The sequence below is a fragment of the Oryx dammah genome, unplaced genomic scaffold (assembly GCF_014754425.2).
Source record: "Oryx dammah isolate SB20612 unplaced genomic scaffold, SCBI_Odam_1.1 HiC_scaffold_26, whole genome shotgun sequence".
Classification (NCBI taxonomy): Eukaryota; Metazoa; Chordata; class Mammalia; order Artiodactyla; family Bovidae; genus Oryx; species Oryx dammah.
In genome coordinates this window covers 37,586,017-37,610,701 of record NW_024070210.1, presented here as the reverse complement: position 1 = coordinate 37,610,701, position 24,685 = coordinate 37,586,017, and the positions used below count along the sequence as shown (strand labels likewise).

The 24,685-nt window shown below is 41.2% G+C and overlaps 1 protein-coding gene across 1 annotated transcript; it reads right to left on the bottom strand.

Moving 5' to 3' along the window:
- Positions 1 to 926: 926 nt before the first annotated feature.
- Positions 927 to 21,736, bottom strand: SLC28A2 (solute carrier family 28 member 2). The gene is made up of 16 exons (XM_040227598.1): positions 21,729 to 21,736; positions 20,515 to 20,606; positions 19,238 to 19,421; positions 17,614 to 17,755; positions 16,598 to 16,711; positions 16,181 to 16,258; positions 15,653 to 15,733; positions 15,031 to 15,111; positions 13,671 to 13,796; positions 13,458 to 13,588; positions 12,862 to 13,030; positions 12,480 to 12,677; positions 11,922 to 12,003; positions 9,956 to 10,054; positions 9,677 to 9,788; positions 927 to 2,480 (listed from the first exon to the last, which is right to left on the bottom strand). Exons 1-16 carry the CDS (start codon positions 21,734 to 21,736, stop codon positions 2,360 to 2,362), a joined length of 1,818 nt encoding a protein of 605 aa, XP_040083532.1. The 3' UTR covers positions 927 to 2,359.
- Positions 21,737 to 24,685: the final 2,949 nt, after the last annotated feature.

The window sequence follows — 24,685 nt, the reverse complement described above, 5'->3', positions numbered from 1 at the left end:
CGACTCTTTGTGACCCCGGGTCACTGCTGTGCTAGTGTGTGAGTGCCTCTTGGCCCCAGGAGGCAGCGTTGCATCTGTCCCGATCCCATTCAGTCCTCACTTTTCATTCTTTCTGCTTGTGAGACTCTCCTGCTGATGGTGTTGTCACACTTACTGCTGTTACAGTGCGGCCTTCTTGTGTGCCAGAGTGTAGATCAGATGCACTTCAAACAGGAGACAGAATGAGAATGCCGGCCCTTAGCCCTGAAAGAAGATAAGGAGAGCCCTCCATCCCATACCCTTCCTTGTGTGAACTAAATTTGGCACAGAACGCAGTAAATCCCTGGTTGTGAATTCAGCTATTTAAATGGTAATGATAGTAGCCATGATCTTTGTTTTTTGAGTGTTGAGTTTTAAGCCAGATTTCTCACTCTCTTCTTTCACCCTCATCAAGAGGCTTTTTAGTTCCTCTTCACTTTCTGCCATTAGTGGTGTCATCTGCATATCTGAGGTTGTTGATATTTCTCCCAGCAATCTTGATTCCAGCTTGTGCTTCATCCAGCCCAGCATTTCACATGATGTACTCTGCATAGAAGCTAAATAAGCAGAGTGACAATATACAGCTTTGTCATACTCCTCTCCCAATTTTGAACCAGTCCACTGTTCTATGTCCAGTTCTAACTGATGCTTCTTAACTCTCATACAGGTTTCTCAGGAGACAGGTAAGGTGGTTTGGTACTTACCAAAAATAAGGAAGAGAAGATAGGAAAGGAGACAAAAAGGAAGGCCAAGAGGTTCTGAACTCAGATAATTGTGAAGTGGAAGAAGGCAGATTCACTAAGGAGACATACAAATAGTATTTATATATATATAAATATATATAATTTATTGAGGGGAAATTCACATAACATAAAATTATACATTTGAAAGTGAACAAACCAGTGACATTTAGTACATTCACAATGTTGTGTAACCACCATTTCTATCTAGTTCCAAAACATTTCCATCATTCCACAGTAAAACCACGTACTCATTAAGCAGTAACTCCCTACTCCTCCTCCCCAACACCTCCCCTTGGCAAGCACCAATCTGTGTTCTGTCTCCATGGATCTATCTATGCTGAATATTTCATATAAAGGGAATCATACAAAATAGAATCATATAATAATAAGCCTTTGTGTCTGGCTTCTTTGTCTTAGCATAATGTTTTCTAGGTTCGTCCATGTAGGATATATCAGTACTTCATGATTTTTATGACTAAATAAAATTCCATTGTATGTACATAACACTATTTGTTTATCCATTCAGCTACTGATAGACATTTGGACTGTTTCCACCTTTTGACTATTGTGAATATTGCTACTGTGGGCATGCATGTACACGTACTTGTTTCAACACCCGTGTTCTGTTCTTTTGGGTATACCAAGGAATAGAATTGTGGGGCCATACGGTTATTTTATAACTTTTTGAGGAGCTCCTACATTCTTTTGAAACTCTTCCTTAAGGCTATAATATTATAAATAATATTAGATATAAGAAATATTCTAAGTCAGAGTGTCTCAGCTTGAGCACTGTTGACACTTGGGGCCAGAGGATTCTTTGTTGTGGAGGCTGACCATGCACACTAGAATGTTTAGCAGCATTTCTGGCCTCTACTCAACAGAAGACATCAGTAGCACCCCCCAAGTTGTGACAGTTAATTATACCTCAAGACATTGACAAATGTCCTCTGGGAGGAAACAGTGTCATCTCCCCCGAAAACCATCATTTTAGAAGAGTCAGTAAACTTGAAGCAAAATGGCACTAAAGCAGAATACTAAAATAAAACAAGGGCCTCTAAGAAACAGACATTCCTTATAAGTCTGCATACAGGAACTATTACTATGTTATGATTTTAAGGAGTTTTCAGGTTTACAAACGTGTGACAACCAGAAAAATCTTATCATTCAATATTCATATAATTTTCATGTATACCTTTAGTATCATAAACCCAGCTCATCCACAGAACTTCAAGAAATATAGCCTTTTTACCTCAGTACACATTACATACCAAATCACATTTATAGCATACTACATCATATAATTCTTAAGATGGCAACTAGAAGCAAGGTTTGTAAGATATTTTTTGATATGGTAATATTTATTATTTTGACTCTAAGCTCAAACAGAGCCCATAAGAAATTTCTTATTTGGTTCAGCCAAATAATGGAAAAATGAGTGCTAATTTTCATTACTGACATATAGTGAACCAAAATGAAAATTTTATGTTTACTGTTAAAGATCAAAGTGCATTAGTTATAGGATGAGAACTCTGAGTACATAAATACCTTTGCCATCAAAAAGCCATCCAGATTAAGACTTTTATGGAAATGAACCAGCTTTAGATACAGACAGCACTGGTGTAGAGATCACAGCAGTTATAAAGTGCGATAGCACTGAATTCTTTATCTTGCCAGGGACCAGAAAAAGAAGGAGGGTTGTAGGTCCCATTCAGAGAAGTACTGAAATGAAAAACCAGAGAGACACACAGTGGGTCAGATAAAAACAATGCAACAAGATGTATCAGTAAGTTCTATCAAGCAGGTGAAAACAAAAACAGAAACCTATTAATAAATCCAATCACAATGACCAAGAAAGTAGGACAGAATTAAGTGTATTTTTTCATTCATGCCCAAGATAGTACTAGCAAGAAACCCTATACAATGTGTCTGCTTCGGTGCCCAATTCCAATTCCTAACCATAGTCCTTTCCAAACATCACTGAAGCAAAATTTATGCTTTGTAATGTGATTTAGAATTGAATATATTCAAAAAAGTGAGATGATATTCCAAAGCCACTTCCCTGTTAAGAAAGGAAAACACTGGGAAGGTCATGTATACACTGCTATATTTAAAATGCATAACCCAACAAAGACCTATTGCATGGCACATGGAACTCTGCTCAAAGTTGTGTACCAGTCTGGATGGGAGGAGGGTTTAGGGGAGAATGGGTACATGTACATGTATGGCTGAGTCCTTTCTCTGTTCACCTGAAACTACCACAACATTGTTAATAGGCTATACTCCAATACAAAATAAAAAGTTTAAAGTCTGGAAAAAAAGAAAACAGCTCAGGCTTGGTTGTATATGTATGTGTGTTTCAGCTTTACTGAGGTATAATTAACAAGTAAAGTTGTAATATATAGAAAGCATACAATGTGATGAGTTGACGTGCATATATTATGAAAGGATTCCCAACATCGAGTTAATTAACACATCCATCGCCTCACATATTTACTTTTGTGCGTGTATGATGAGAACACAAGTTCTACTCTCTTAGCAAATTTCAATTATACGATACAGTATTATTAACTATAGTCACCATGAGATACATTAAATTCTCAGATCTATTATCTTATATCTGAAAGTTTGGACTATTATACCAGCTTCTCCCTATCCCCCCAGCTGCTAGGCACAGGCAACCACCATTCTGTACGTGAAATTTTTATTTCATTTTTTTTAGATTTCACATATAAGTGAGACCATGCAGTATTTGTCTTTTTCTGGCTTATTTTGCTTAGTGTAAATGTTCATCCACATTGTTGCAAATACCAGGATTTCTTTCTTTTTTAAGGATGAATAACATTCTACTGTATACTTCTACAACAGTTTATTTATCCCTCCATCTGTTAGTGGACACATAGGTTGTTTCCATACCATGGCTACAACAGTAGCCATAATAATGCTGCAATGAACATGGGAATACAGATAATGACTTTGTTTCCTTTGGATATATATCCAGAAATGAGATTTCTGGATAATATGGTAGTTCTATTTTTAGTTTCCTCAGGAACCTCCAAGTGACTGTACCATTTTACATTTCCACAAACTGTGTAAAAGGGTTTCCTTTTCTCCACATCCTTGCCAGCATTTGTTGTTACTTGTCTTCTTTATGACAGCCACCCTAATAGGTGTAAGGAGATACTTCATTTTGGTTTTTATTTATATTTCCTTGCTAGTTGGTGATATCAAGCACCTTTTCATGTACCTGCTGGCCATTGACCATTTGGGTGACTTCTTTGGAAAAATGTCTGTTCAATTCCTCTGCTCATTTTTAAATTGGATTATTTGGGGGTGGTTGCTATTGATCTATATAAGTTCCTTGTATATTTTGTATATTAATTCCTTACTGGATATGTGTTTTGCAAATATGTTGTCCAATTTTGTTAGTTGACTTTTCACCTTTTTTTTTTTTTTTTTGCTGTGCAGAAGCTTTTTAGTTTGATGAAGTCCCAGTTGGCTCTTTTTTGTTTTTGTTGCTTTTGCTTTCAGTTTCAAATCCAAAAAAAAAAAATCATTACTAACAAAAACAGAAGTACAGATCAATGGAACAGGATTGAAAGCTCCAGAGATAAATCCACATACCTATGGTCACCTTATCTTTGACAAAGGAGGCAAGAAAATACAATGGAGAAAAGACAGCCTCTTCAATAAGTGGTGCTGGCAAAACTGGACAGCTACATATAAAAGAATGAAATTATAACACTTCCTAACGCCATTCTCAAAAATAAACTCAAAATGAATTAAAGATCTAAATGTAAGGCCAGATACTATAAAACTCTTACAGAAAACATAGGTAGAACACTCTTTGACATAAATCACTGCAAGATACTTTTTGACCCACCGCCTAGAATAACGAAAATAAAAACAGAAATAAATGGGAAATAATTAAACTGTTTATAAAAGCTTTGTACAGCAAAGGAAAATTATAAACAAGATGAAAGGACAACTCTCAGAATGTGAGAAAATATTTGCAAATGAAACAACTGACAAAGGATTAATCTCCAAAATATACACGTAGCTCATACAACTCAATATCAAAATCACAAACAACCCAATCAAAAAATGGATGAAAGATCTAAAGAGACATTTCTCCTAAGAAGATATACAAAGGGCCAACAAACACGTGAAGAGATGCTCAACATCACCAATTATTAGAGAAATACAAATCAAAACCACAGCAAGTTAACACCTCAAACTAGTCAGAATGGCCATCATCAAAAAAATCTACAAACAATAAATGCTGAAGAGTGTGTGGAGAAAAGGGAACCCTCATGCACTGTTGGTGGGAGCATAAATTGGTAGATATGGCCACTAAGGAGAACATGCAGAGGTTCCTTTAAAAAATTAAAAATAGAAAAACCATATGACCCAACAATCCCACTACCAGGCATATACCCTGAGAAAACCATTAATTCAAAAATACATGTACCCCAATGCTTATTGCAGCACTATTTACAAAAGCCAGGGCATGGAAGCAACCTAGATGTCCATCGACAGAAGATGGGATACATATACACAATGGAATACTGCTGCTGTTGTTTTGGTTGCTAAGTCATGTCTGACTCTTTTGTGAGCCCATGGACAGGTTTAACCAGCATCACCTGTGGCTCCTGCATTGGCAGGCAGATTCTTTACCACATAGAGCCACCAAGGAAGCTCCCAGTGGAATATTACTCAGGCATAAAAAGAAACAAAATTGGGTCATTTGTAGTTACATGGATGAGCCTAGAGTCTGTCATACTGAGTGAAATCAGTCAGGAAAACAAATATCATATATTAATCTAGAAAATGATACTGATGAACATATCTGCAGGGCAGGAATAGAGACAGAGACATAGAGAACAGACTTGTGGACACAGCAGGGAAAGGGGAGGGTGGGACTAATCGAGAGACATATATGCACTACATACACACGTGTGAAATAGCTAGTGGGAAGCTGCTGTATAGCACAGGGAACTCAGATCAGCGCTCTGCAATCACCTAGAGGGGTGGGATTGGCGGTGGGTGGGAGGGAGTTTTAAGATGGAGGAAATATATGTATGCATATAGCTGATTCACTTTGCTGTACAGCAGAAACTAACACAACATTGTAAAGCAAGTATATACTACAATTTAAAATTTTATTTAAAAAAAATCATCACTAAGACCAATGTCTAGGGCTGTCTATGTTTTCTGCAAGGATTTTCAACGTTTCAGGTCTTATGTTCAAGTCTTTAATCAATTTTGAGTTGACTTTTGTGTATGGTATAAGACAGGAGTCCAGTTTCATTCTCCTACATGGGTAAACATGAAGGGGTAGGGAGGTAGGCAGAGTGGAGCTTTAAACACTGGGGCCATAGATGTGTAGTCTAAACCCTTCACTGCTTAGGGGGAAGCTTAGAGTTGGGAGTTCCTTTCCATTACATGGTGCTCTGCCAGGGGTGGGGTTTATATTGAGAGTATGTCTCAGCCTTTCCTACCCAGTTCAGTGTAGGTATTTTCTCAGTCATAGAAGTTATTCAGCTAGTTTCTTGATTTTTCTTAGAGGAAATTATTCCACATGTAGCTGTACACTTGGTGCGTACATAGCAAAAGGGAAATTCAAGCCTCCTTTGTTGCCATCTTGGTCTGGAGTCACTCCAAAGATTTACTGTGAATGAACTGGACAAAAACATTCTCTTTCAGATTCTAGATACTAATGATGCTCAGTAAGTGACTTTAGGCAAAAAGTCAGTTGCATTTCTGAGGGCAGAAATGAGCAGGAAAGAGTATTCTATTAATTCTTTAGTGAGGTTCAGTGATGTACTCATCATTAAACAAAAATTAGCAATTTTCACCTTATTCATTTACTTTAGATTATGCCTACAAGGACATCTACTGAACTGCCACAAGAACAGAGGAATCATAACTATGCCAGAGCAATGATCTATCTAGATTATGATTCATGTTTATCAGTGCAGCAAAAAAATTATTTTTTCAGAAGATATTGGTTGCATTCTCTGGTGAAGGCAAACCCTCCAAACCCAGGAGGGTAATATCTGTTCACCTGGCATAGTTACCTGTTAAGGAGCTAGTCCCCAAGCCTCTACTTGTATAGTGAACATATGTAAGATCACATACTTAATGACAACTTCCAAATCTATCTCCAGTTCTTATTTCTCTCCTGAACTCCAGGCCTAAGTCACTTCACATGATGTTTCCACAGGTACTTTTAAGTCAACATATTTACCTGAATTAAGCCATAATCTCTCCCCTTTACTCCCATTCCCAGAATCAATCCCCTTCTTGTCAGTTAATAAATGGCAGCCCTTAGATCTACTTGCCCGAGCCAGAAAGGGTACAGACATCTGAGACTCCTTTCTCTTCCTTACCCTTTTCTTTCCTTCAATAAACAAACCTATTGATTCTCCTTGGTCTAATGCATCTTCATCCTCACAACTACTTAGTATCAGCTCTCATCATCTCCTACTTGAGAGTATTATAGCAATGTGTTTATTGGTCTCCTCGACATCCAATTGGCTACCCAACATGATCTTTTGAAAAAACATTTCAGCATGTGTTCAGAATTCTGTAAGCCCAAATCTAAATTCCTTAGCACTTCATAGAAGGCCTTATAAGATCTTTTAGCCTCATCTTCCAGAACTCTCTTTATTTACCCATATATCAGTACAGGTACACATACCTTTTGCTTTTGCAGAACCAAACATTCTAGTTCCTCAGATCTTTCCTTTCTGGGTCCTGTAACTGTTCTTTTAGGTTATGATATACTCCCCTTAGTTTTCAGCTGACTCCTTTTGGTATTTTTTCTTTGTCTTTGATTTTCTATCGTTTGAAAATGATATGTTTAAGCATAGTTCTCTTGGCATTTATCCTGCTTGATGTTCTCTGAGCTTCCCAGATCTGTGATTTGGTGCCTGACATTAATTTGGGGAAAATTTCAGTCATAATTGTTTCAAATAGTTCTTCTTCTCCTTTTGGTATTCATAATACATGTATGTTACACCTTTTGAAGTTGCCCCATAATCCTCGAATGTTCTATTTTAGGTTTTTTTCCAGTCTGTGTTCTCTTTGCTTTTCAGTTTTGAAGATTTCTGCTGATATGTCTTCAAGCTGGAAGTGCTTTTCTCAGATGTGCTTAGTCTACCAATAAGCTATTCAAAGGCATTCTTCATTTACGTTACAGTGGTTTTGATCTGCAGCATTTCCTTTTGGTTCTTTCGTAGGATTCCTGTATCTCTGTACTTCCATTGCTCATCTGTTCCTGCACGCTGCCTACTTTACCCATTAGAGCCCTTAGTGTAGTAATCATTGTTGTTTAGACTCTAAGTCATGTCCAACTCGTTTGTGACCCCATGGACTGTGGCCCTCCAGGCTCCTCTCTCCATGGAATTTCCCAGGCAAGAATACTGGAGTAGGTTGGCATTTCCTTCTCCAGGGATCTTCCCAATGCAGGGTTGGAACCCGTGTCTCCTACATTGGCAGGTGGATTCTTTACCACTGAGCCACTAGGGAAGGTCCATATTAATCATAGCTGTTTAAAATTCCCACTCTGATAATCTGAAAATCTCTGCCATGTCTGGTTTTGATGCTTGCTCTGTCTCTTCAAACTGTGTTTTTTCCTTTTAGTGTGTTTTGTAATTTCTTCTTGATAACTAGACATGACATACCCATAAAAGGAACAGCTGTATATAGACCTTAGCAATGTAGTGGTGAGATGTTGGGGAGGGAAGGCATTCTATTGTCCTGTGGTTAGGTCTCAGCCTTTTAGTTAGCCTGTGCCTCTGGACTCTGAACTTCACAAGTGTTTCTCAGTCTTTCCTCCCTCCTTGAATGGGACAGGATGGCTAGAGTGGGTTGAAGTTGGGTATTTCTCTTTTTCTAGGTCAGGTGGATTCTGATAATACCCCAGGTGGTTAGGCTTTGGTTAATTACTTCTTCCTAAAGGCAGGTTTTGTTTGAAAAAACAGAGTGCTTTGGTGTATTTCAAAATAGTTCCTTTTCCCCTCCACTTGCCAGAAGCATGAGGGGGGTTTTGTCCGCTATTTACTATGAGAACCTAGTCTAGTTCCAAGAGGTAAAACTTCCAAAAGTGTGGGGTTTCCCCTGAGAAGTGGGTCCCCTCAGAGTTTTTAACACTCAGCCTTGTCCTCCCCAGGGCTTCAGAAACTGCAGTTTCAGGCTTTCCTGCCCCTGCACAGGATTCTGTGGCTCCAGTAAACCACGACTCCCTGTGTTTGCCTGTCGCTCCAATCTTGGGGTCAGCGGTTTGCCTTGTGTTTCTTCCAGATTCAAGAAGAGTTATTGATTTTTCAGACTGTTCAGCTTTTTTTCACTTTCATCTTAAGATGGAGTGGTGACCTCTGAGTTCCTTACACACAGAACCGGAAAACTATTCTAATAATTTCCCACGAATTGGTAAACAAGTTCATTTTTACACTACCTGAATGTATCATGATTTTGTCAATTTCAACTTTATTTCTCTCAGTCTTCATTTCTGTCTGAAGAAGCTCTTAAGTTTTGGGCCACTCAGGACCATTGTCAACCTTCACCTACAACATATCTATATTCAAATCACAATAAATACTTCACTTCTGATCAGGGAAACCACCCTCCCTTACTTCTGCTACCCCTCCACTTCTCCGTACCCCATCAATACAGGGTATTGTCATTTGTAAAACTGATGATTTGTCCATGCTAGTGCTAATAGTGAATATGCATCTAATAATAGAAAAGAAGAGAGATCTAGACCACCACAAATACCTATTCCCCTTCTTATATGTTCTCTTCAGTATCCATGTGATTACCCTCAAGACCTTACTTTTCCCCAATTCTAGAAATTCCTGAGTGAAAGAGCGCATAAAAGAGGAGACTCGAGCAGGGATCCAGTGCTCACTCACCTCTGAAAGAGCTCTCTGCAGCACACATAGGTCTCATAGGTTCGGTTGGTGAAACTCGTGTTTAGGAAGGAGACACAGTCAGTTTCTGCTCCCCTGGGGACATAAAGGATTCCTGGATAAAGGAGACAGAGATGCTAAGGGGAAGGTTTTACACATGTTCCTGAAGGCTCTTTATTCTCTGGGTATAAATTGAAAACACTGTACATTTGGAGCCTTTTTCATGCATATGTGAGACAGACGGTTAAATCAGTTATTCTGAGCCTAAGCTGGGACACTTACCTGCCACACAGGCACTGATAAGGGATACACAGGCCCCTGTGAAGAGGGCACTGACCACAACCTTGGACAAGTCACTCTTCCGGTGGGGTACCATTGATGCTGCAGACAACAAAACAAAACAATTCAATTTCTTCCCTGCCAGGCAACTGGGTATACACATGAATCCTGATTAGAAGAATGCTGGGTATCAAAACACAGCAGATGAATCGCAGTCTTACTGCCAACCACCAGATGCTTGCCAATGGTGTGCTTAGAAGTATATGTATTCATAGGTCACTAACTTAGACACTCCCCAGGTCAAGGATGGTGTGTCTGACTCTAACTTCGGTGGTTCTGTGAACATTCCTAAGATGTATCTGAACCAAGAAAAGCTCTGCATTGCTCCAGACAGTGCAAATGCCTTGGGTGTTCACTAGAAATTGGCATGCTTAGGGTGGACAGAATTAGACAATTTTGAGCCAGAGAGATGAGACGGGCAACATTCATCTAAGCCTTAGTCATGTGGTGTGTATTCTACCACTAGAGGGCAATCTCACAATCAGGTGGTAATCGGGCATCAGAATTAGAAAACAGACAACTGTGTGACAGAAGGGGAAAATAAACTGAAAGGAAACTGTTTCACCTTTAAATTGTTTGATCAGCTACCAAGTAAATCAACTTCATGATTCTAGCCCAGAACATGAGTGCAATAAAAAATACTACGCTGTGTTTTTCTTATTTGTTGTTCTTTAGTCGCTCAGTCGTGTCTGACTTTTTGCAACCCCATGGACTGCAGCACTCCAGGCTTCCCTGTTCTTCACCAACTCCCAGAGCTTGCTCATACTGAGTCGGTGATACCATCCAATCATCCTGTCCTCTGTCATCCCCTTCTCCTCCTGCCCTCAACCTTTCCTAGCATCAGGGTCTTTTTCAATGAGTCGGCTCCTCACATCAGGTAGCCAAAGTATCGGAGCTTTAGCTTCAACATCAGTCCTTTCAAATGAATGCTCAGGACTGATTTCCTTTAGGATTGACTGGTTGGATCTCCTTGCAGTCCAAGGGACTCTCAAGAGTCTTCTCCAGCACCACAGTTCAAAAGCATCAATTCTTTGGCACTCAGCTTTCTTTATAGTCCAACTCTCACATCCATACATGACTACCGGAAAAACCATAGCTTTGACTAGATGAACCTTTGTCGGCAAAGCAAGGTCTCTGCTTTTTAATACATTGTCTAGGTTTGTCATAGCTTTTCTTCCAAGGGACAAGTGTCTTTTAATCTCATGGCTTCAGTCACCATCTGCAGTGATTTTGGAGCCCAAGGATCTTCCAAACTCTTGGAATCCACCAGTTCTCTTTGCCCCGCCTTCAAGGACAGCTCCACTTTCTTCATATTATTTCCTCCAACCATCACCAGTTAGCAATATTCTTAGCAATCTAAATGTAATCTGTGTATGCTTAAAATACTCATTCCTCCTACACCTGGTGACTTGGAACTTTAATTCCAACACTTCACAGCACTTGCTCTATCTACCTTATATGTCTCTGTTTTTATTTGTTCTATGATTCCTTGCACAAGGCTTATTTCTGAAGTCAACTGGTGAGCAGCATAATTTCAGAAAGTACCTTCACTACTGAACAAAAAACAAAATACTTTTACTGATTTATGTACTATGTCCATTTAATGGCAAAATAAAAATAATACCATTATAGTGTTCCTCATAGGAAAAAGAAAAATAAAATTGGTTTCTTGGGCCTCCAACAGGGAGGAAAAAAGATAACAGAAGTTGAGATTCTAAACCCAGCCTTGGCTCCACACATAGCCAGGTAGCATGATTACCTGAACTCCAAATTAACTGCCAATGGAGAGGACCATTTCACATCAGCTTCTCTATCTGGGCTCAACTTGTACTGAAGCACCAGGGCCGCCTACTGTAGATGCTGGGACTTGGCTGACATACTGGGTAGGTGGGAAAAAGAATTAACTTACTCAAGCCTCCCAGTGTGATTCCTATGGAACTAAGATTGGCAAATCCACAGAGTGAAAACGTTGTAATGATTTCAGCTCTCACCTAGGGAAAACAAAAATAAATAAACTTAGTCCCATGTGTGCAGTTGTATAATCATGATAGAAGTTCCAGAGTACTTAGAACCCCCAATCTTGTCCATACCACTCTAAAGAATATGGAAAGGATGCTCAGAAAATAACCACTCCCTGAGTTATTACAAGGATAATGACATGAAAACCACCCTGGTTTCTTGCCCAGTGTTCTTGTCAAAGTCTTTGGAGCCTATGAAATCTATGAGAGAAGCTGGGTCAGTGTGGAGCGGGGTGGGGGAGGAGGGAAAATGACCTCAGGGCAGCTCAGGCACAGAAGCTAAGCACACTGTTACTCTCTTGCTTTGGGTCAGACTCTGCTTTGACCCTGACTCTTCCTAGGGTCAGGCCTGGGGCCCTGGAGAGGGATCTGTGTGTGTGAGACAAACTTTTGTGTAATACTTTGTATCTGTCCACAGACTGTTTATGCTTTTCCAGACCGGCACTTACAGAAATCCACTGCTTTTTGCCTTCGATCCACTCCTCCACTCCAGAGAGACGCTTGTTTTTGTACTGAGACAGTTGCTGATAGGCCACAAACTCGTTCGTGAAGAATTTCATCCCCACCATCTCAGCCACCATTGGACAGTCTGCCCACTCGACACCCATCATGAAAACCATGGGCCTTAAGACATAGGAGCAGATGACCTGGATGAGAGAAAGAGATATCTCACATCAGGAGCCCAGGACTTCTCTGGAACCTTGACTCAGTCCCCTAACCCCTTCTCCCTGCCATGCTCCCTTAGCTCACTGTGGGTCAGGAGACATGTGCAATTCAAGGACTTCTTAAATACACCCTAGAAGGACTGCCCAGGTAAATGGAATCCATTACCTGAAAAGTGAGTCCTTGTATGTCTACCATTTCCCCTAGCCAGGAGAGGGCAGCATTGATGAAGGCCAACACGGCCAAAAAGGCAATCAGGTTGGCTGCTACGTTAGTAGCAAGGCCTACGGCATCTGTGGCTCCATTGCTGGCAGCTTCCAGGACATTCTTCTCCTTCCTGTGGTTATTGGGCAGAAGGGAAGAACACGGTGTCTAGAGTAATCTCAGCCCCTCAGAAAAGAGATGTCCCAGTGCCCCAGGAGTGCAGGAGTGCACAGGAGAGTGCAAGAACAGCTTAAGAGGTGATAGGGGTTCCTAGTGACCCTCTCTGTGGAAATTACTAATTTTCACAGTATCAAATTCAATCACCACGAAAATGTACTGACACAAGAACAGAGGATAATGGCATGCAGAAGGCAGAGGAAATGGCAGGGTTAAACAAAAGAAACAAACCAACATGATTAGCTAGAGGCAGACGTAGACACAAGGAGATATGGAATCATATTACTCCCTCTCCAGGAGACTGGGAGCCTGAACCACAGCACCACTCTTGATTCTGCATGTGACTTCACCATCTCCCAAATTATATGCTTCATTGGACTCACCCACGGGGCAATTTTACCCCCTCCTTATTCTTGAACTTGGACTCTTCCACTTCCGGATATACCAGCTTTGACAAAGCAAGAGCAGAAGGGGCAGCCATCACAGAGGCAGAAATCAAGGATGATGCATCAATCTGTAAGGCCAGACTTAGGAGTCAGCATCTACAGAACCCAGACTTGGGCTCACCCAGGAGTGATCAAACAGACTATGCTTACCCCAAAGGATATGAAGGCTCCCAACACAGTGCCTGAAATGGTGGCAAACCCTCCAGTCATCACTGCATGGATTTCAGAGAGCGTCATGTCTGCAAGGTATGGACGGATGAGCAGAGGTGCCTCCGTCTAAAAACAAGATGGAGAGAGTCAGATTCAAGAGGGGTGCAGTTTCCCACCCTAGAGTGCTCATCCTAGCCCTGGGCGCATATCCCTCCAGTGTGGGTGCCCTTCAAACTCTGAGCTCTGCTTTTAGGCTCTCCTAATGTCTAGCTCATTCCCTGTAGCACCTAATTATATCCTGGCTGGCATTGTTCTATGTGTTTTCATATGTGTTTGTCTCATCTACTTAAAAATTAGAATTCTATAGATGAGAAATGGTATATTTCTTTTGTAGGTTCTCAGTCTAAAACTGCATACTTAATGGATGACTTTATGGAGTACAGTGTACTTACTAATAACTATTAACTGCTTAAAAAGTATTCATTAAATGAACTGCTACATGAATGAAGCCCAACGTTGATGAAACAATCAAAAGAAATAACATTTGTGAAAACAATATAAAATTATGAAGGCCCAACTATGCAAACTATATCTAGTATTGTAAAATAGGTAATATTTACTATTTAAAGAATGACAACCATGTGCCTAGTGTTATAGGAGATGACAGGGACATTTTATGAACAAGGCAAAGTTCCTACTCTTAGGCCTTCATAGTCTAGCAGAGGAAATCAAATTGATTATGGAGAATTTCAGCAAAATGTTGCATACTATGCTAGAAATATATGGAAGTACTCTGAGACCATTTCAAATACAATTAATCAGCCTAGGACCTTAGGAAAGAAAGACTTCAATACTAATTCCTTGTCAGTTTGACAGGCCATTGTCCCTAGTGTTAAGCTGATCAGTCAGTAGCAAATACTGAGCACCTACTCCATAGAGACAAATGTATCAAAAAAGTATTACGGGGAAGAGCTTTGGTATTGGCCCTGAGCAAGGCTCCTTAGAGACCCTGGAAAACAAAGGTCACTGGAAGAAACCAGAATATGGAGGAGACACCTTTCATAGTCCCTGAAGGGGGATGATTTAGACCAGGACATTTCCCTAAATCCCTGTGTAAGAAGTTAGATCTGTGGTTAAGTATGTCCCCATTACATGCATCACATAAGTATTATTAGAGATGAAGGGTGAAAGCAATGAGTTGCATTTCCTTTGAGCTTCTGAATTTTGTTTCGTCAGAATGAGTGGCTCCCCAGTCTTCATTTATCTGACTTTTCAAAAGGAAAGCATACATTTCTCAGCCCATTGTCTGCCATACTTTCTATTCCCCCGAGAAAAGATCAAAAGTCCTCAGGATGCTTACCATACCCACAAAGATGTTTCCTGCCACAGCCAGGGTCTCTGTGGCAGTGGTGCCCATGGTGATTTGCAAAAACCAAGCAATCTAAAGGGACGCAAACACCCAAAACATTAACATTAGCAGAAATCTCAGAGTGTATCCAGCAAAACCCCTCCTCCATTAACATTGGTAATGAAATTAAGGCCTAGAGAAGAAGAGTGACAAGGCCGAGACCACAAAGCAAGTTACAAACAGATCCTGGACCAGAACTCAGGGCTCTTTGCTTCCAGAAAAAATAAATTAAACTCAGTATGAAATGGTAGCTCAGCCCATTTTTTCTCCCAGCTGTGCCCCTCAGCCTGCCCAGGACCTGGTCCTGACCATCTGATATCAGACACGCTTGAAAGAGTATGCTTTTCACATTGGTTCTAATGCTCAAGATATGAAATGCTGCTGCTGCTACCGCTGCTAAGTCGCTTCAGTCGTGTCCGGCTCTGTGCGACCCCATAGACGGCAGCCCACCAGGCTCCGCCGTCCCTGGGATTCTCCAGGCAAGAACACTGGAGTGGGTAAGTGTCATCTTCATGCCTCTTGACAGATCACATGATAAAAGCCCACCTCCTGGCTGCATAGCAGAATGACTCACCTTCTGAACAACCCACTGCACAAGGCCCAGGTAGTAAAGGATGGACATCACACATCCAAAGAAAAGGATGATGGGTAAGGCCTGTAATGAGAATGATGGGGCAGGCAGTGAGATCCTACACTGAACATGCCATAAGCAAACTGTGTTTCAGGCATGTAAGATAACTTCCATTCATCACAAGTGCAGCTGATACAGTATAGATACTCAGTGGATATTTAAACACAAGCTAGTTTAGGAATAAATTTTAAGTGTATTGGAAATCTATCATGCCGTCAATACTAAGCCACAAGAAGATGTTTTCTGAACCTTCCTCTCCCACCCCTATTTCATTCCAATTTCAGTAAGGCACTGAACAAAGGGCAAGAGATTGATGCTGCTTCCAAATGAATGGGATCAAATCCTCTTCTTAGGGTCATTGGTATACAAACTGATTTCTTGGACATACGTCTTCATCATCTGTTTTATCCCTCTTCCCACCCCCTACCCACCACCACTGACCCTCTTTCTTGCTCATGAAACAGATATGACCTGAAAGGCGAAGACATCTTTGACCAGAACATCCCCAAAAACAAAACTGGAGCCAGCCACTGTATAGCTGAGGAAAATCTGAAAGAAAAAGGAGAGAGAGAGAACAAGAGTGAAGTCACGAAAGACACAAGGAAGATAAGATCAGCCTCATGTATGACTAGGACCTACTGCTTCTACTGAAGTTGGCCTCCCTTTAACAGCATGGGAACCAGGCTATGTCCCTGTGAGTTACTCAGTGAAAGACAGAGGACTCAGCAGTTCAGTTCTCTTCATTCCTATGCTTAGCTGTACCCCTGTGTACTCTCTCCTTTCCTACCAGCTCTCATTAACAAGACACAGTGTGATCTCATGTTTTCCCCCAATCTCCTTTCTCTAGGGTTTGCAAAGAGCAGTGCCCTCACATTCGATTTCTCATACCTGAACCTGTTCTCCCAGCCACTGAAATGCATTAAATCCAGGATCAGTTCTGATGACCAAGATCCCAAAGACGAACTGAAGACCTAGGCCCCAAAGCACTGCCCTCCAGGACACCTGGGACCAAAAAGAACATTATTCCAATGTGAGTTCTAAATCAGACTTGTTAATTACCTGGCTGGTGTTTTAAACATGGGTATATGTACTCTGGAACCAATCTAGGATGTTAACAGTAAATCTGGGGTAAGATGGGAGTAGAGAGAATGTGGTACAGGGCAGTGATATACAAAGAGCCACATACATATATATGTTTTTTAAACTTACACCTACAGGTTAGATCTCACACAGTCAGACACACACACATATACATATAAATGCATCATAAACCAATACTTTAATATTACTATGTGCTGCTGCTGCTGCTGCTAAGTTGCTTCAGTCGTGTCCGACCCTGTGCGACCCCAGAGATGGCAGCCCACCAGGCTCCCTTGTCCCTGGGATTCTCCAGACAAGTACACTAGAGTGGGCTGCCATTTCCTTCTCCGATGCATGAAAGTGAAAAGTGAAAATGAAGTCACTCAGTCATGTCCGACTCTTCGCGATCCCATGGACTGCAGCCTACCAGGCTCCTCTGCCCATGGGATTTTCCAGGCAAGAGTACTGGAGTGGGGTGCCATTGCCTTCTCTGATTACTATGTGCAGTACTAGTTGATTCTCTACTGTATTCTATTTTCTTTCTTTCCTTCTTTATTTTTTGTTTTGTTTTGTTTTTTCTTTAACACCGGCCTGTATCCACAAAATTGATATCAAGACTCAGTTTGAAAATAAGTGATCCAAGGCCTCTTAGAACCTTAGCCTTAACTTAAGAGCAAAATTATCGAAGGAGAAAATTCCAGAGATTGTTAAGAACTTAGTTCTGTGCCTTGGTAATCAATACTTGGCACATGTGCTTTGTAATTAATAACACATGGTCCTTGGCTAGGTATTACTATGCCCACCCCTGCATAACCCAAACTCACTGCACTATGGTGTTTGGAGCAGGCAAAGAGGATGATGATGAACATGCAGATTCCCGCAAAGGAGATCAGCTGCTCTGGCCTTTGGGCTGTGTCCAGAGCCAGCCATAGGATAAGGCCAATCAAGGAGACTCCTGCCAACACCCTGGAGAGGGAATTTCAGGATAATGCCATCAACTCAGTAAATGAATAAGAAATAATCAACTTAACCTCTAAAAAACAGAAATTCATCAAATGGATAAATTCATCAAAAGGATAAACACAATAGGTTAGACACAGAGACATGTCTTTAGAATCATTCATCTGGTGGTTTCCCAGTTACCACCTCTCCCCTCCCCTCAACTCTTTTACTCACAAATGGAAGATCAAAGAGTCCAATCTGAGGACATAAATCTCATGACTTCCTCAATCTATCATATCAGTAACAAAAAGACTTATTCTTCAAGATTGCGCTAATGCAAAACCAAAATATTTTCAAAAGAAGAAGGAAAAGTCCCCTATGGATCTCCACCCAGTTTCCAACCACTTGAAGGGGCAGAATAAAGGCTAAGGCTAAGCCACAAATCAATGACTTATGGCCTTATGGTCCCTTGATGTACCAAATATGCACAGTCAGTACACAAACTAGTCTCCTCAAGTCTGAGTGTTGGAGTCATTTCAGTTCAAGGAGTAAGAATTCGAGGGCAAATCACATGTGAAAAGAAAAGAAAACCAAAACACACACACACTGTCCATTGAGATGCTGCAGGAACAACAATGACAACAGGATAGAGGACAGGTCAGGGTTGAATACTGGGGCTGTTCTCTCTGTGAACTCAAAGTGAATTAAATCTGGCTTCAAGAATCCATCCTGCTAATGAAGAAAGTACTTCAGCTCTATCTCTTCAGTGTCAAATAAATCAATGATCCAAAATTTAGGCTGTAGTCTGGGGTGTTTCTCCAAATGACCACTGTTAAAAACATTCTTAACAGCTATTTTCTGTGCATCCATTGGACAAAAGGCAGAAAAGAGGAACATACAGGGAGTCTGAAAGTCATTCACTCACCCCAGGTCTGTGATCAAAGGACACGCGCATGCAATAGTTAGTTAGATGAGCTGTGGCTGCTGTAGCATTTGGTTCAGTATACACTAAACAGTGCTAAACTCTAGGGAATTATAAGACACCTGTGGGTGCAGGAAGTCTGGAGGACTAGAGGGGGAAAAGAGCATAAAAAGTATCCAGAAATTAAAGGAGAAACACATGAGCACCAAATCAATTTGACAGTTTAATGCAGCTTTGCCTTGATTACTTCTGTGAAGAGGAATAAGGTTTTTCTCATTTCCAACACCAGCCCTGACAGTAAACAGACTAAAACCCTTCTCTGAAATGTAACCCCTCCTGACCTGCAAGCAATATTAAGATAGGAGATTTTAAGAAACTGGACTAAGTTCAGTGCTCAGAGGCCCACTGCTATTGCTTTCTGAGCCTTGGTTTTGTAAAGTATAGGAGAACTTTTGTCAGACAGCTCAGAAACCAGGAAAGAAGGAAAAGGGTAATGGATTGGGGTTTAAAGGGGTAAAACAGTAATGGATTGTGGGATCTGGGTCCCACAAGTTGTGGGACCAGAGATATTGAGATTATCTTACCATTTCATCCAAAACTTCAGGCGAGAGTTTTCAAGGGGCTTGAGACATCTCGTCAATTTTTCACCAAAGAGCCTTTTCAGAAAGCGGTGAACCAGGACCAAAAGCACCAAACAGGTGAGGACGAACAAGGCCAGTGCTCTATGGAAATCCAAGATGCAAGCTGCCAGGAAGTAGGCAGCATAAGCTAAAAAGAGAAAGTACAAAGTAAGGATCAGCAAGGCAGAGACCCTAGGAACCAATGAAGAATGAGTCATGAATGTCTGGGTAAGGCATGAAAAGCCCTCCAGCAACCTCACCACCAGCCCTGTCAGACTGAGCTGCACTTCCCAACGCCAGGGTAGATGGCTAGCTGTTTTCTTGGGGGATTTGGAGTAACCAACTTAGTTTGAATGCTGCATATTTTAATTTGTCCCTGATGAAATCTCATTCCTATTTTATCTGGTATCCTCTTTCTATTCCTTAGTATGGGCTTGATCAGCACCTACTTTTATACACTTTTAAAAAAATCATCTTTTCTCAAAACTTTATAACCCCAGTCATTTTAACCTTTCCTCCTGAGCAGAGGCATGGAAGCAGGCTACTGCTAGGAAGTACAGCCATAAAAGTCCTCATTTTATGGCTCCCTGACTCACCCCAAAATATAATTTTTATTTTCACCATCCCAGCTGCCTCTAATATTGACATCAAAGCCCCATACATCATTGACAGCATATTTTAAACAGAGGTTTCCTATGTGTTTTGTTTGTTTACTTGTTTGGCAGGGCTTTTTTGCTGTGTCTCATGGCTTGCAGGATCTTAGTTCCCACACCAGAGATCAAACCTGGGGCCCCAACAGTAAGAGTGCTGGGTCCTAACCACTGGACTGCCAGTGAATTCCCAAAAGGTTTGCTATGCTTTAGAAACATTTTATATCATTGGTCTTATTGGCAAACCAGCAAATAAGTAACATATACTACAGGCTTTTTTCATAGACTACAAGAACCACACCCTTCATCTACTCAAGACACTGCAATAGAGACAAGCCCAGATTCTTAGAAATATTTAAGTCTATTGAATAGTACAGTTTGAAAAATAGCTTATTCTCAGATTTTACTTATTCCTAGAAGTACAACTCTATACATTACAATTCACTACAAGTAGTTAAGAGCTATACATCATATAGCCTTTTAGATCAACTTATGAATAAATAGCTTCTTTCCATCTAGGAGTAGTCTTGACAGAAGACTACATTCTGAAATGATTATGTCTCTCACTTCCACAGGTTCTCAATACCTTACCCAAACACAGCAGGCTCAGCAGGATCTTCTTGAACAAGCCAGCATGTGTTTTAAAGAAACTTCTTGCCCTGGTGAAAGGCTGTAGGGTCCTCCTGATGAGAAGCCAAAAGTTAAGATAACAAAATTTACTACATCTTGTTTGCATCAATTCCCAAAACTTAGATGGTCCAGCTTGAGGAGGAATTTTCTCTTAAGAAATTCATCCAGGGGAAGTTAGGCAGTGTCCCAGCAATGCCAAAAAGGCTGGGTCAACCTTGCCAATGGGCAGCAGCTCAGGACATTCTTACCCAGCCTGGACTAACAATATCCCTGATATCATTAGTCAAGGGGGAGGAACAGGAAGACACTCTTGGACCTTTCTGTTCTCTGGAGACAGAGGACTGCTCGGCTTCCAGATTCAGAAATGGGCCCATTATTCTGAGAGAAAATAAAAACCACACAAATCCATAGCCCTAAACAGTCAATCAGACATGCACTGATGGACCAGAAGGAAAACACTACCATCCCCAAGAATCCCACCCCCAAGAATCCCTGGCTGAGAGGACCTGAGAGGGGACATCTGGCAAGTAGGTCTTCTCAAGTTTAATTTAACAAACCTTTATATAGTGTTTTCTATATGCTAGACTCTTTCTAAGAAGTTTAAAAGTAGTAACTCATTGACTCCTAATAAGAACTCTTGAAGTGGTTACTATTATCATTCCCATTTTACAGATGTGGAAACAGGAAAGCAGAGAAGTACCTTTCCCAAGGTTGTGGAGGTTGTAAGGAGCATAGACAGAACATAAACTCAGGCAATGTGGCTTCAGAATCTGAGCTCTTAACCTAGGCCCCAGGCTCACCTGTCTCTGCCATTCCTAAATGTCCTCAGCACACTGGAATCATATGAGCATAAAGCGCTAATTTCCAAATTCTCAGAAGATCCAGAGAAGATGAGTCCAGCAAGAAGGTCTCAACTGGCCATCATGCTGAGACAGAACAGCTTAGCCAGGGCTGGGACCAACCACTAATTCTAAATGCCTTGAGGACTTGGCTCACAAACTTCTATGTTCTACGGCTGCCTCTCTTATCTAACATACTTGTCTCTCTTCTTCTTTTTTCTTCTTTCGTCAAGGAGTCCAACACTATGTTAGTTGAGTAGAGTGAATATTATCAGATATAGGTAAAGGAGAAAATATCCCTTATCACTTCCTGACTTAATCAGTCCAAGAGGATACCTTGCCATCACCTTATGACCGCATTCAGTCGTTTCCTAAGAACTACCAGAAATCAGTGAACAATACTCATTTCTGCAAAACCCATGAACAATCTGATTCGAGAACATCAACTTAGAGCTGAACTTCTGTTTTTAAAAATTAAGATTGAAAAAAAATCACAAGGGACATTTCAAAGAAAAAGAGAAAATAAGATCTCAGTCTTTTTTAAACCAACTGAGAAGCAGTGGCTAGAAGTATGTGCCCAGGTATTCATAGTCCTGGCATCTTGCGTGGCCCACGATCTTGCTAACATGGCCAAGCTCTTTATATAATGGTTCAGTTTGAGAGTTAGTAACTATGTTATATCCAGAAGCTGAATTGAGAAAAATAATCTGTTTGATAGATGGTGACACTTGATACTTTGTCCATAACTTGCTGTGATGTCTGTACCCACTGATAAAGTTTTCAGGTGGGTGTATGGAAGGCTTTCCAGACATGGACTAATAATAACCTTCTCATTCACATGCTTACCGCCTGCAGCCTCAGGTGACAGCGTGAGAAAAAGTAGGGTAAGAATGTTAGGTAGTGCTAGCTCAACACTGCATTAGTGGGCACCATAGGTCAGGGCTAGCAGCAAAAGTGTTCATGCATTTTTCTCAGTGACCCTTTCTACAAGATGTGGAAACTCTCCTTCAAAAAATTCATCTGACTGTTGACAGAGAGGCGCTGGGCATATCCTTGCTTGCTCGAGCTTGAAGTAAGAACCAGAAGGAAGGAAATGAGTCACCCAGTGTGAAATGATGGTCTGAGTAAAGGGCAAGGGTTCAGGTAGAAGTGACCGGAATCTCTTCAAGGAGTCCAAAGTTTTGATTTGATAATAGCAAAAAAAAAGAGTTCAAGAAGGCAGAGTAGAAGGATATGCACTCATCTTTGAGAACACCAAAATTGTGTTGAACAACCACTGACAGGAGAACACTGGAACTCACCAAAAAAACAGATACCCCATTTGATGACAGCATAAAAAGAACTGTACTGGGTACCACTTTGCCAGATTCAAAGTTGTGCATACAACTGGTTTAAAATTGGATGTGCAAGACTGCTGGATAGTGTTGCAGAGGAGTTCAAGAACAGTTACCAAAAGTGCCCAAGGGAGAATGGTGACTGAGAACAAAAAGGCTATTAACAAACCAAAGTGGAAAGCCAAATAGGAGTTGGAAAACCAGCAAAGGCAAGAGAAAGGTCTCTCAGATGGAGGTCAGCAAAGCTGCAATGGAGGCAGAGACTCTGTGCGCCTGGGGATGACCAGTGCTGAGGACCATCAGCCTAGGTAGAGTGAGAAGGGAACTTAAATCAAAACACAGATGGGCTTAACTGCTCAGTTGTGATGGACATGTTGCCCTGGAAAAGAACTCTCTTTCCACACAGGACCCAAATCTTTACTTGATGCACAATAAAAAGTCAGATTTCTTCACACTAAGAATAGAAATTCAATGCCAACAGTACAGAAAAACAAGAGGGACCTAGTTAGTGGCATTTTCAACCAGCTATTCTACCTAGCCTAAATTTCTTCCTTCCAGAGGTCTTATCCCTCCAATTTAAAGGTAGTAGGGGTTCTGAAAAGCAGGGAGTCTTCCCACTAAGGCTCGCTCTCATTAGAGAGAGTCATGACTCTCTCCCCAGTGGCCTTTGTGGGCCAGCCCTTTAGTTCCATTGTTAGAAAAACTTTCTCCAGGTTTCTATCATACAATTAATGCCCATCATGGAGTCCCTGTGCTATACAAGCTGTCCCTATTTACACCTTCTTTTAATGATTTCAGTAGGAATTTGAGGACAAAGGAGCTCTGCTTCATTCAGCAGCTGAATTCATGTTCAGGTTCTAATGAGAAAAACAAAAGAAAACTGGAGGGGTCGGGGGAGGAGTTCCCAGGAAGGACGGGCTGCCTAAAGTTCTTCACGCAGGACTTACATTGACACGCAACTTAGTCCGCCCAAGATGTCCTTCCATACCTCCCTCCCAGTAACTTGTGCAGTTCACACCCACCCATTTATCTTGCCATTCCCACCCATCCCTGTCAGGCTTACCACCATCCTCCCAGGAAGTCAGAACAGTCACTCTGATAGGGCAGCCAGAAGAAACAACAGACTTAGTAGGAGCAGTTGGGCAGCTAGGAAGAAAAGCGAAAAGGAGAAATGATCAAGGAGGAGGCAAGGTTGATGACATTCAGTGATGTATAAAATCAGGTTGCATGGCAAATACGATGGCAGTAAACAGGTGACTGGTTCTGTTTGAAAAAGCCATTTACAGGAGAATGACTAGATGAAAACAGAATTGCAGGGGACTGAGTGAGTGTGAGCACATATGGACTACTTTAAAAAAAAAAAGAATTGCCTCCGAAGGAAAGAAAAATCAGATACTATTTAGTAAGCCCTTTTTACCAGGTACTGCAAGAATCTGTCAATCACACACCCCCCAAAACCACAAGGCTAATGTTATGCTCTTAAGTGAGGAAACAGCCTGCTAGCAGAGTTAGAATTTAAACCCCACCTCTTTCCATTACCCCATGTGACTTCTAATTAGACACGTAAGACTGGAATACCAGAGGGAGGGACCATTCCAGAATTCCAAAGTTACAATTGCTAGGAGAGTAGAGGAGAAGGAGCAGGCAACCATGCCAGTGAATGTCAAACAAGCTTTCACAAGAAGAGGACAGATGAACTGATCCGAAGGTAAAAGGGAAGGGGCTTGCCAAGGGGAGATGTTGCAAGGAGTCAGAAGAAAAGGCTGGGGTACCTCAAGAGGAGGAAAAGTATCCTTGAGTGAGCCTAGCATTTTGAAAGAACAGTATGATTTACTATTGCTGAGAAGCAGGGAGCATGTGGACGGATGATGGGAAGAAAGCTTGTAAAGAAAACAGAAGCCAGGTCATTTAGACTTTGTCTTGTAGAAAGGAGAGACCCACTGAAGAACTTAAGCAAGG

Excerpts from the sequence above, each read along its gene's own strand:
- SLC28A2 (XM_040227598.1), bottom strand. Across the intron at positions 13,031-13,457 it reads GGGGTAAAATTGCCCCGTGG|GAAGGAGAAGAATGTCCTGG; the intron begins GTGAGTCCAATG and ends CAATAACCACAG. Across the intron at positions 12,678-12,861 it reads TACAAGGACTCACTTTTCAG|GTCATCTGCTCCTATGTCTT; the intron begins GTAATGGATTCC and ends TCTCTCATCCAG.